At 46.8% G+C, this 12,576-nt stretch overlaps 1 protein-coding gene across 1 annotated transcript in view; it reads left to right on the top strand.

Annotated features, from left to right (window-relative positions):
• The window catches only part of LOC137367179 (dynein axonemal heavy chain 8-like), a 2,062,041-nt gene that overhangs the window by 859,164 nt on the left and 1,190,301 nt on the right, over positions 1-12,576 (top strand). The window contains exon 57 of the mRNA XM_068028615.1: positions 1,123-1,185. Coding sequence (XP_067884716.1) covers positions 1,123-1,185 — 63 coding nt within the window. The remainder of the gene's footprint in view (positions 1-1,122; positions 1,186-12,576) is intronic.

Here is a 12,576-nt window from a genome sequence, read left to right as displayed (position 1 = left end):
TTATATCAGAAGAGAAATTTGGATATAATTTGACCATTAGGCAGTTAACCGGTGGTACAAGCTGTCTGCCAGCTGATAGCTCTGATGGTGGTTTGACCCTTTTTGACGGTCAGGTCCATTCTATATACTGGGTCTTTGTGGGCATCACAGCTTATCTGCTTCAGGGCAGCACAATATCAGGCAGCTTGTCAGACAATTTGGCTGGCAATAAGAGGTGTTCTGGAGGAGGTGCTGCTCAGAGAGGCTGGAGAATCTGGTATGGCAGCAGGTAACATTATTTTTTGGAGTCCAGAAGGAAATGTCTGCTCTCAAACTAGCAATCAGGCTCCTATGTACATTATAATATCCAAATTTGCATAGCCAAAGGACTTACAGTTGAATCAGGCAGGCACTTTGCCCACCCAACAGTAGCCCCTTTTCAGGATGGCTTCATCTGAATCAGGAATGGGATTGGGGCGGTAAGTTTTCCCCACTATTTTTGGATGCTACCTCCTCAGTTCCGCTGTCAAATTCTCCCCCAGTGAACTTTCCTCTTATCTAGTGTTAAAATTGCATGATATTACAACACGTCTTATGAAACAATGCAATATTCTGACATCATAAACCTGCTATACATTTTAATAAAATGCTCTTTATCATGTTGCATGGCATCAATTTTAGTTTCATGGTAAAAAAGAATTAGCATTTATGAAGTGCCTTATGAAGCACTCAGTACTTTAGAACCAACAAATTACTTCCTGAAAAGCAGTAACTGTGTTACAAAAGTAAATAGTTTCACTTACAAGACAATTCACTACTTGTGTGTTTACCTCACTAAAGATAAGGCATTAAATCAGTCTTGGATGATAGTTTAATACCACCTGTATTCTTTGACGCCATGAAACTCATTTCGAGATATGCATTAATAATAATCATGTTCTGATGAAAGGTCACAGACCTGAAACATTAACTCTGCTTCTCTCTCCACAGGTGCTGCCAGATCTGCTGAATATTTCCAGAACTTTTTGTTTTTATTTCAGATTTCCAGCATCCAGTATTTTGCTTTTAATTCAGAGATATGCATTGTTCTTTCTATATACGCAGACAATTCTGTGAACATTATATCATATTATGTTGTTTTAGGAAGGTCCTATGGTTTCAGGTATTGCACCTGCAGAAGCCAGCACCAGATTACAGATCTTTCAGGTAACAGTTAAATGAGTTAACAGTAGATGAATTAATTGTTAAGGGCAATTAAGCATCAGAAAAAAACTCGTGAACCAATTGTTTTATCGTTCTTCCATATCTGCTACTTTGTTGCATTTTGCTTCAGTTAGAATCAATTTTGCTATATTTCTTGTGCACTGATTCCAGCTTTTGCCTGAACATTGGAAGCCATTTCTGTATGTTCATAAAGGACAATCTTTTCCCACCCAGATATCTGGGGGCTTTGTTGTTACAATGATCGGGGTATTTAGGTTTGGCATTGCTTTCATTTTATATGGAACATTGTTCACTCAATGGGAATGGTAGCTTCATAGTTATCTTACAACAGAGGCACAAGAACACAAGAAATAGAAGCAGAATATGACCATCTGGCCCATCGAGCCTGCTCCGCTATTCAATACGATCATGGCTGATTTTAAGCTTCAACTCCACTTTCCCGACCAGGCGCCATATCCCATGATTCTCTGAGAGACCAAAAATCTGTCTGTCCAGCGCTAAATGTATTCAGTGATGGAGCAACCAGAACCTTCTGGGGTAGAGAATTCCAAAGAGTCACAACTCTTTGAACATAGAACATAGAACATACAGCACAGAACAGGCCCTTCGGCCCACAATGTTGTGCCGATCCTTTGTCCTCTGTCAAGGACAATTTAATCTATACCCCATCATTCTCCTTTATCCATATACCTATCCAAAAGCCTTTTGAAAGTCCCTAAAGTTTCTGACTCAACAACTTCCCCGGGCAAGGCATTCCATGCCTCGACCACTCTCTGGGTAAAGAACCTTCCCCTGACATCCCCCTTATATCTCCCACCCTTCACCTTAAATTTATGACCCCTTGTAACGCTTTGCTCCACCCGGGGAAAAAGTTTCTGACTGTCTACCCTATCTATTCCCCTGATCATCTTATAAACCTCTATCATGTCACCCCTCATCCTTTTCCTTTCTAATGAGAAGAGGCCTAGAATGTTCAGCCTTTCCTCGTAAGACTTATTCTCCATTCCAGGCAACATCCTGGTAAATCTCCTCTGCACCCTCTCCAAGGCTTCCACATCCTTCCTAAAATGAGGCGACCAGAACTGCACACAGTACTCCAAATGAGGCCTTACCAAGGTCCTGTACAGCTGCATCATCACCTCACGGCTCTTAAATTCAATCCCTCTGCTAATGAACGCTAACACCCCATATGCCTTCTTCACAGCCCTATCCACTTGAGTTGCAACTTTCAATGATCTATGCACATAGACCCCAAGGTCTCTCTGCTCCTCCACATGCCCAAGAACCCTACCGTTAACCCAGTATTTTGCATTCATGTTTGTCCTTCCAAAATGGACGACCTCACACTTTTCAGGGTTAAACTCCATCTGCCACTTTTCAGCCCAGCACTGCAACCTATCCAAGTCCCTTTGCAGACGACAATAGCCCTCCTCGGTATCCACAACTCCACCAACCTTTGTATCATCTGCAAATTTACTGACCCACCCTTCGACTTCCTCATCCAAGTCGTTAATAAAAATCACAAACAGGAGAGGACCCAGAACTGATCCCTGCGGCACGCCACTGGTAACTGGGCTCCAGGCTGAGTATTTACCATCTAAGACCACTCTCTGCCTTCTATCAGTTAGCCAATTCTTAATCCAACTGGCCACATTCCCCACTATCCCATGCCTCCTGACTTTCTCCATAAGTCTACCATGGGGGACCTTATCAAATGCCTTACTAAAATCCATGTACACCACATCCACTGGTTTACCCTCATCCACTTGCTTGGTCACCTGCTCAAAGAATTCAATCAGGCTTGTGAGGCAAGACCTACCCCTCACAAAACCGTGCTGACTGTCCCGAATCAAGCAGTGTCTTTCCAGATGCTCAGAAATCCTATCCCTCAGCACCTTTTCCATCAACTTGCCTACCACCGAAGTAAGACTAACTGGCCTGTAATTCCCAGGGTTGTTCCTATTCCCTTTCTTGAACAGGGGCACAACATTTGCCACCCTCCAATCACCTGGTACCACCCCCGTCAGCAGAGAAGATGAAAAGATCATTGCCAGCGGCTCTGCAATTTCATCCCTTGCTTCCCATAACATCCTTGGATATACCCCGTCAGGCCCGGGAGACTTGTCTATCTTCAAGTTATTCAAAAACCCCAACACATCTTCCCTCCTAACGAGCACTTCCTCGAGCTTACCAGTCTGCTTCCCACCGTCCTCTTCAGTAATACACCCCTTCTCATTCGTAAATACCGAAGAGAAGTACTCATTCAAAACCTCACTTATCTCTTCCGGCTCAACACACAGTCTCCCGCTATTGTCCTTGACCGGACCTATGGTCCCCCTAGTCATCCTCATATTTCTGACATACGCGTAAAAGGCCTTGGGGTTTTCTTTTATCCTACCCGCCAAGCATTTTTCATGCCCTCTCTTAGCTCTCCTAATCCCTTTCTTCAGATCCTTCCTGGCCATCTTGTATCCCTCCAGAGCTATGCCTGTGCCCTTTTTCCTCAACTTTATATACGCATCCTTCTTCTTCCTAACAAGACTCTCAACCTCTCTTGTCAACCACGGTTCCCTCACATGACCATCCCTTCCCTGTCTGACAGGGACATGCTTATCAATGGCCCCTACTATCTGCTCCTTGAAAAAGTTCCACATTTCGACCGTGCCCTTCCCTGCCAGCATATGCTCCCAACTTATGCTCCTCAGTTCCTGCCTGACAGCATCATATCTACCCTTCCCCCAATTGTAAACCTTGCCCTGTTGCACATACCTATCCCTCTCCATTACCACAGTGAATGCTACAGAATTGTGATCACTATCTCCAAAGTGCTCGCCCACCAACAGCTCTATCACTTGCCCTGGTTCATTACCTAGTACCAAATCCAATATTGCCTCCCCTCTGGTCGGGCAGTCTACATACTGAGTCAGAAAAGCTTCCTGGACATACTGCACAAACACTACTCCATCCAAACTATTCGATCTAAAGAGTTGCCAATCAATATTTGGGAAGTTGAAATCCCCCATAATTACTACCCTGTGACTTCTGCTCCTTTCCAAAATCTGTTTCCCAATCTGCTCTTCCACCTCCCTGCTGCTATTGGGGGGCCTATAGAAAACTCCCATCAAGGTGACTGCTCCTTTCCTGTTCCTGACCTCAACCCACAGTGCCTCAGTCGGCAGATCCTCCTCGAAAATTCTTTCAGCAGTTGTTACACTATTTCTAACTAACAATGCCACCCCCCCACCTCTTTTACCACCATTCCTAATCTTATGAAAACATCTATAACCAGGTACCTCCAAAAACCATTCCTCCCCCTCACCTATCCACGTTTCAGTGATGGCCACAACATCGTAGTCCCAAGTGCCCATCCACGCCTTCAATTCACTCACCTTATTCCTGATGCTTCTTGCGTTGAAGTATACGCACTTTAACCCTTCTCCGTGCCCATCTGTCCTCTGTGACAGTGCTACCTTCCCCAATACCTCACTACACTCTTTGTCTTTCTGAGTGGACCCACTGGTCCCTGGATTACAAGTCCGGTTCCCATCCCCCTCCCAAACTAGTTTAAACCCTCCCGAACAGTACTAGCAAACCTCCCTCCCAGGATATTGGTGCCCCTCTGGTTCAGATGCAGCCCGTCCTGTTTGAACAGGTCCCATCTTCCCCAGAATGCAGTCCAATTATCCAAGAACTGGAAGCCCTCCCTCCTACACCATTCCTGCAGCCACGTGTTCAGCTGTGCTCTCTCCCTATTCCTAGCCTCACTATCACGTGGCGCCGGCAACAAACCAGAGATAACAACTCTGTCCGTCCGAGCTTTCAGCTTCCAGCCTAACTCCCTAAACTCACTTCTAACATCTGTGCCACCCTTCCTTCCTACGTCGTTGGTGCCAATGTGCACCACGACCTCTGGCTGCTCCCCCTCCCCTTTAAGGATCCTGAAGACGCGATCACAAACATCACGGACCCTGGCACCAGGGAGGCAACAAACCATCCGTGCGTCTCGCCTGCGCCCACAGAACCGCCTGTCCGTACTCCTCACCATCGAGTCCCCGATGACTAGTGCTCTCCCATTCTCCCTCCTTCCCTTCTGAGCCACAGTGCAGGACCCCGTGCCAGAGGCCCGGTCACTGCAGCCTGCCCCCGATAGGCCGTCCCCCCCAACAGTATCTAAAACTGTATACTTGTTGTTGAGGGGAACGACCACAGGAGATCCCTGCACTGACCTCTTCCCACCTCTAACTGTTACCCAGCTGCCTTTGATTTGTGGAGTAACGACCTCCGTGTAGCTTCTATCTATCAACCCCTCAGCTTCCCGAATGATCCTCAGTTCATCCAGCTCCAGCTCCAATTCCCTAACACGGTCTGATAGGAGCTGGAGACGGATGCACTTCCAGCAGGTGAAGTCGGCAGGGCCACCGGAGGTTTCCCTCACCTCGAACATTCTGCAGGAGGAGCAATACACTACACTGGCTGCCATTTCTTTTATTCAATTACCCCTTAGTTAAGTACAACTATAGATATTAACAAAAACAGTAAATAGCTTACCTGCTCAGTCCTTTTTGGTTAGAGGAGGAGGGTAAAAAGGGTCTTATTATTAGGTTAGAGGAGGAGGATGGGTGGGAGACACTACATGTGTAGTGGCTCGGGTTTACTCAGCTCCGCACCTTTAAGGAAAATACCTACCCAGGAGTCCTCGCTGCCGACCAGCTTCCGGTTCCTCCGGCGCCAAAAGAAACTCAAAGACAAGGAAAACAGTAAGTAAAACAGTAAGTACTTACTTTTAAAACACAGCTCCTGATGCCTTCACTCACCCACCGAAGAGTCGCTACCTTCTCCTGCTGCTCCGCCGGGAAATGAGGCCGAGTCCACGGAGCTCCGCACCTTTAAGGAAAATACCTACCCAGGAGTCCTCGCTGCCGACCAGCTTCCGGTTCCTCCGGCGCCAAAAGAAACTCAAAGACAAGGAAAACAGTAAGTAAAACAGTAAGTACTTACTTTTAAAACACAGCTCCTGATGCCTTCACTCACCCACCGAAGAGTCGCTACCTTCTCCTGCTGCTCCGCCGGGAAATGAGGCCGAGTCCACGGAGCTCCGCACCTTTAAGGAAAATACCTACCCAGGAGTCCTCGCTGCCGACCAGCTTCCGGTTCCTCCGGCGCCAAAAGAAACTCAAAGACAAGGAAAACAGTAAGTAAAACAGTAAGTACTTACTTTTAAAACACAGCTCCTGATGCCTTCACTCACCCACCGAAGAGTCGCTACCTTCTCCTGCTGCTCCGCCGGGAAATGAGGCCGAGTCCACGGAGCTCCGCACCTTTAAGGAAAATACCTACCCAGGAGTCCTCGCTGCCGACCAGCTTCCGGTTCCTCCGGCGCCAAAAGAAACTCAAAGACAAGGAAAACAGTAAGTAAAACAGTAAGTACTTACTTTTAAAACACAGCTCCTGATGCCTTCACTCACCCACCGAAGAGTCGCTACCTTCTCCTGCTGCTCCGCCGGGAAATGAGGCCGAGTCCACGGAGCTCCGCACCTTTAAGGAAAATACCTACCCAGGAGTCCTCGCTGCCGACCAGCTTCCGGTTCCTCCGGCGCCAAAAGAAACTCAAAGACAAGGAAAACAGTAAGTAAAACAGTAAGTACTTACTTTTAAAACACAGCTCCTGATGCCTTCACTCACCCACCGAAGAGTCGCTACCTTCTCCTGCTGCTCCGCCGGGAAATGAGTGAAGTAGTTTCTCCTCATCTCAGTCCTAAATGATTGGCTCCCTATCCTGAGACATTGTCCCCATGGTTTAGATTCCTCGGCCAGCAGAAACAGTCTCTCAGCCTCTACCCTATCTAGTCCATTCAGAATCTTGCATAGTTCAATGAGATCGCCTCTCATTCTTCTAAATTCCAGAGAATATAGGCCCAATTTACTCAGTCACTCATCATAGGATGACCCCCTCATCCCAGGGACCAATTTAGTGAACCTTTGCTGTATCGCCTCCAATACAAATATATCCTTTCTTAAATGTGGAGACCAAAACTGCGCGCTGTACTCCAGATGTGCTCTCACCAAAACCCTGTACAACTGTAGCAAGACTTCTTTATTCCTGTACTCTAAGCACCTTGCAATAAAGGCCAATATGCCATTTACCTTCCCGATTGCTAGCTGTACCTGCATGCTAACTTGCTGCATTCCTTGTGCAAGCACTACCAAGTCTCTTTGAACATCAACACTTACAAGTTTCACACCTTTTAAAAATATTGTGCTTTTCTATTCTTACAACTAAAGTGAATAACTTCACACTTCCCTATATTCTGCTCCATCTGCCATCTTGTTGCCCACTCACTTAATCTGTCAATGTCTCTCTGCAGCCTCACTGTGTCCTTCCCACAACTTACCTTTCCACTTATCTTTGTGTCATCAACAAACTTAGAAATATGATTCTCTGTCCTCACATCTAAGTCATTAATATAGATTGTAAATAGCTGAGGCCCAGCACTGACCATTGCAACACTCCACTATTTACTGCCTGCCAACTTGAAAATGCCCCCTTTTTGCCCACTGTTTGTTTCCTGTCCTTTAACCAATCCTCTATCCATGCTAATATATGCCCTCCAACTCCATGAACCATTATCTTGCCTATTAACCTTTTGTGTGGCACCTTATCGATTGCCTTTTGGCTGTCCAGTATACTACATCCACTTCTTCCCTTTTATCTACCCTCGTTACATCCTCAAAAAACTCAAAAAAATTTGTCATATAGGATTTCCCTTTAGTAAAACCATGTTGACTTGTTCTAATTATGCTGTGTTTGCTAAGTGTGTAGCACAAGGATGTAAAGGGCTAATACCGAAGACAGTGAGAGAGACCCCTCCCACTGTACGAGCGATGACGTAACAGTCACATGCAATAGGCTTGAGAAGATGAAGGTATAGCAGCTAGTTTAGGTGTCTTGCTGAGAGTGTTTAACAGAGTAAATAGTTTAAATAATAGATTGTTAGTTAACTAGAGTCTAAGACTTTCTTGAGAACACCCTACAATGTTACTAGTACAAACCCAACAACGCAACATGGTGGCAACGGTGAAAGTGGCTAGGAGAATTTGAGGATCTTACCTTTGGAAGAAATACCAGGAGACATTTAATGATAAATGCTGCCTCGGTACAGTAAGAAAACTACTTATCGGCAGGAGAGGCTGTGAAGAGCTCTGCAGCCTCTCGGACCACACCACAGCAGTGTGAGACTCCATGCAGTATTTCCAGCACATCCAGAGGTCTGGTCTGAGTCATTATGCTGGGTTACGATCCAGAATGACTGAGATAATAAAACTGGGGGACTGGCCTTTTTTTTATCGGCGCACTTGGGAAAAAAAAAATCATTTGCTGAACATGATCTTGGTCGAATCGGCAACTAGGGAGCCGGCAATGCTCAGCCACAATGAGGGGAAAAAGCATGGTAATTGTCGGAAAGTGTGGGAAAAGACAGGTCGCGCAGGAAAGCTCCGAACAGAACAAGAACACCTCAAACCAAGCCTGAAAATTTTTAAATTAAAGAAGAACACCCTAGCAAAGCCTGGCAAACAAAGGAAGCAATATGGATACAAAATTGGGAATACCTGAGAGTTTTCAGAAGGTCCCAAACAGGTCCAAAATGTTCTGAAGGTTCTGAATTGCTTCTCAACTCCATACCAAATCTGAACACTCTCCTGCATTCAGCAGGATTGATAGTGGATGACGTAATTGTTCAATGAGGCATCAACGAGGCTATCGATAAATTCGAAGAGGTACTCCAAGCCTTTGATAAATATTTTAATCTCCATGCCAATAAAATCTTGGAAAGAACCAAATTTAATAAGCGGGCGCAGATGATTGATAAATCTGTAGACTCCGATATTAATGAACTTTATAGATTGGCAGAATGTTGCGAATACGATTTAGAGAATTAAAGGCAGAACTAATCAGAGACAGGAATGTCGTCAGCACAGCGGATGAATCCTTGTCATTCCTGTTGCAATCCAAGGAAGACCTTACTCAGGTAAAGGCCATTCAAATTGTAAGACAGGCTGAAGTTCACAGACAGATTAGAGACATCCTACGAGCTGAAGACAAGCCGTGGATGAGAAGGAGTCCAGTGCCCGACCAACTGGTTAAGCCAAAGCCAAGGAAACACTTTAGAGTCATAGAGGAGTCACTTTGAGGAACAGAAAAACATACAGGTGTGAAGGCGCATGAAATAGGAAAACCTTGCCAATGTTGTGGAGCCAAGTAGATCCACAGACGAGAGCAGTGCCTAGCAAGTAAAGCTGAGTGTTTTATGTGTGAAAAAACTAGACATTATAGGGAGATGTGCCACAGCAAACGTTCTGTGCTTAAAAGTACGAAGCAGAAAACTTTCACATAAACAGCAGTGAATCAAAGACAGCAGTATCCACAAGAGAAAGAACCAGGAGAGTTCTTGGGAGAAATCATGAATCAAGACCACGATTTCTGGACAGCAGACATCTACGTGAATGGACACCTCACGAATTTTAAGCTTCACAAAGGAGCTAGTGGCACGGTATTGTCTGACCAAGAGCCTTGACTGAAGAGACATTACCTGCAACTGACAGATATACTGTTGCATGGTCTTTTTTTAAAATTCATTCATGGGATGTGGGCGACGCGGGCCAGGCCAGCATTTATTGCCCATCCCTAATTGCCCTTGAGAAGGTGGTGGTGAGCTGCCTTCTTGAACCGCTGCAGTCCATTTGTGGTAGGTATACCCACAGTGCTGTTAGGAAGGGAGTTCCAGGATTTTGACCCAGCGACAGTGAAGGAACGGTGATATAGTTCCAAGTGTGACTTGGAGGGGAACTTGCAGGTGGTGGTGTTCCAATGTATTTGCTGCCCTTGTCCTAGGTGGTAGAGGTCGCGGGTTTGGAAGGTGCTGTCTAAGGAGCCTTGGTGCATTGCTGCAGTGCATCTTGTAGATGGTACACACTGCTGTCACTGGGCGTCGGTGCTGGAGGGAGTGAACGTTTGTAGATGGGGTGCCAATCAAGCGGGCTGCTTTGTCCTGGATGATGTCAAGCTTCCTGAGTGTTGTTGGAGCTGCACTCATCCAGGCAAGTGGAGAGAATTCCATCACACTCCTGACTTGTGCCTTGTAGATGGTGGACAGGCTTTGGGGAGTCAGGAGGTGAGTTACTCGCCTCAGGATTCCTAGTCTCTGACCTGCTCTTGTAGCCACGGTATTTATATGGCTACTCCAGTTCAGTTTCTGGTCAATAGTAGCCCCGAGGATGTTGATAGTGGGGTATTCAGCAATGGTAATGCTGTTGAATGTCAAGGGGAGATGGTTAGATTCTCTCTTGTTGGAGATGGTCATTGCCTGGCACTTGTGTGGCGCGAATATTACTTCCCACTTATCAGGATATTGTCCAGGTCTTGCTGCATGTCGACACGGACTGCTTCAGTATCTGAGGAGTCACAAATGGTGCTGAACATAGTGCAATCATCCGCGAACATCCCCACTTCTGACCTTATGATTGAAGGAAGGTCATTGATGAAGCAGCTGAAGATGGTTGGGCCTCGGACACTACCCTGAGGAGCTCTTGCAGTGATGTCCTGGAGCTCAGATGATTGACCTCCAACAACCACAGCCATCTTCCTTTGCGCTAGGTATGACTCCAACCAGCGGAGGGTTTTCCCCCTGATTCCCATTGACCTCAGTTTTGCTAGGGCTCCTTGATGCCATACTCGGTCAAATGCTGCCTTGATGTCAAGTGCAGTCACTCTCACCTCACCTCTTGAGTTTGAACCAAGGCTGTAATGAGGTCAGGAGCTGAGTGGCCCTGGCGGAACCCAAACTGAGCGTCACTGAGCAGGTTATTGCAAAGCAAGTGCCGCTTGATGGCACTGTTGATGACACCTTCCATCACTTTACTGATGATAGAGAGCAGACTGATGGGGCATTAATTTGCTGGGTTGGATTTGTCCATCTTTTTGTGTACAGGACACACCTGGGCAATTTTCCACATTGCAGGGTCGATGCCAGTGTTGTAGCTGTACTGGAAAAGCTTGGCTAGGGGCGCGGCAAGTTCTGGAGCACAGGTCTTCAGTACTATTGCCCGAATATTGTCAGGGCCTTAGCCTTTGCAGTATCCAGTGCCTTTAGTCATTTCTTGATATCACGCGGAGTGAATCGAATTGGCTGAAGTCTGGCATCTGTGATGCTGGGGACCTCAGGAGGGGGCTGAGATGGATCATCAACTCGGCACTTCTGGCTGAAGATTGTTGCAAATGCTTCAGCCTTATCTTTCGCACTGATGTGCTGGGCTCCCCAATCATTGAGGATGGGGATATTTGTGGAGCCACTTCCTCCAGTTAGTTGTTTAATTGTCCACCACCATTCACGGCTGGATGTGGCAGGACTGCAGAGCTTAGATCTGATCTGTTGGTTGTGGGATCGCTTAGCTCTGTCTATCGCATGCTGCTTATTCTGTTTGGCACGCAGATAGTCCTGTGTTGTAGCTTCACCAGGTTGACACCTCATTTTGAGGTATGCCTGGTGCTGCTCCTGGCATGCCCTCCTGCACTCTTCATTGAACCAGGGTTGGATGGTAATGGTAGAGTGGGGGATATGCCGGACCATGAGGTTACGTATTGTGGTGGAGTACAATTCTGCTGCTGCTGATGGCCCACAGCGCCTCACGGATGCCCAGTTTTGCATTGCTAGATCTGTTCGAAATCTATCCCATTTAGCATGGTGATGGTGCCACCACAACACGATGGGCAGTATCCTCAATGTGAAGGCGGTATTTCGTCTCCACAAGGACTGTGCGGTGGTCACTCCCACCAATACAGTCATGGACAGAAGCATTTGCAGCAGGCAGATTGGTGAGAACAAGGTCAAGTATGTTTTTCCCTCGTGTTGGTTCCCCCACCACCTGCTGCAGACCCAGTCTAGCAGCTATGTCCTTTAGGACTCGGCCAGCTTGGTCAGTAGTGGTGCTACCGAGCCACTCGGTGATGGACATTGAAGTCCCCCACCCAGAGTACATTTTGTGCCCTTGCCACCCTCAGTGCTTCCTCCAAGTGGTGTTCAATATGGTGGAGTACTGAGTCTTCAGCTGAAGGAGGGCGGTAGGTGGTTATCAGTAGGAGGTTACCTTGCCCATGTTTGACCTGATGCCATGAGACTTCATGGGGTCCGGAGTTGATGTTGAGGACTCCCAGGGCAACTCCCTCCCTACTATGTACCAATGTGCCACCACCTCTGGTGGGTCTGTCCTGCGGTGGGACAGGACATACCCAGGGACAGTGATTGCAGTGTCTGGGACATTGTCTGTAAGGTATGATTCCGTGAGTATGACTATGTTAGGCTGTTGCTTGACTAGTCT

This window comes from Heterodontus francisci, chromosome 3 (genome assembly GCF_036365525.1).
Source record: "Heterodontus francisci isolate sHetFra1 chromosome 3, sHetFra1.hap1, whole genome shotgun sequence".
Lineage (NCBI taxonomy): Eukaryota > Metazoa > Chordata > Chondrichthyes > Heterodontiformes > Heterodontidae > Heterodontus > Heterodontus francisci.
The sequence above is the reverse complement of the archived record's forward strand: the minus strand, read 5'-3'. Positions and strand labels throughout refer to the sequence as shown.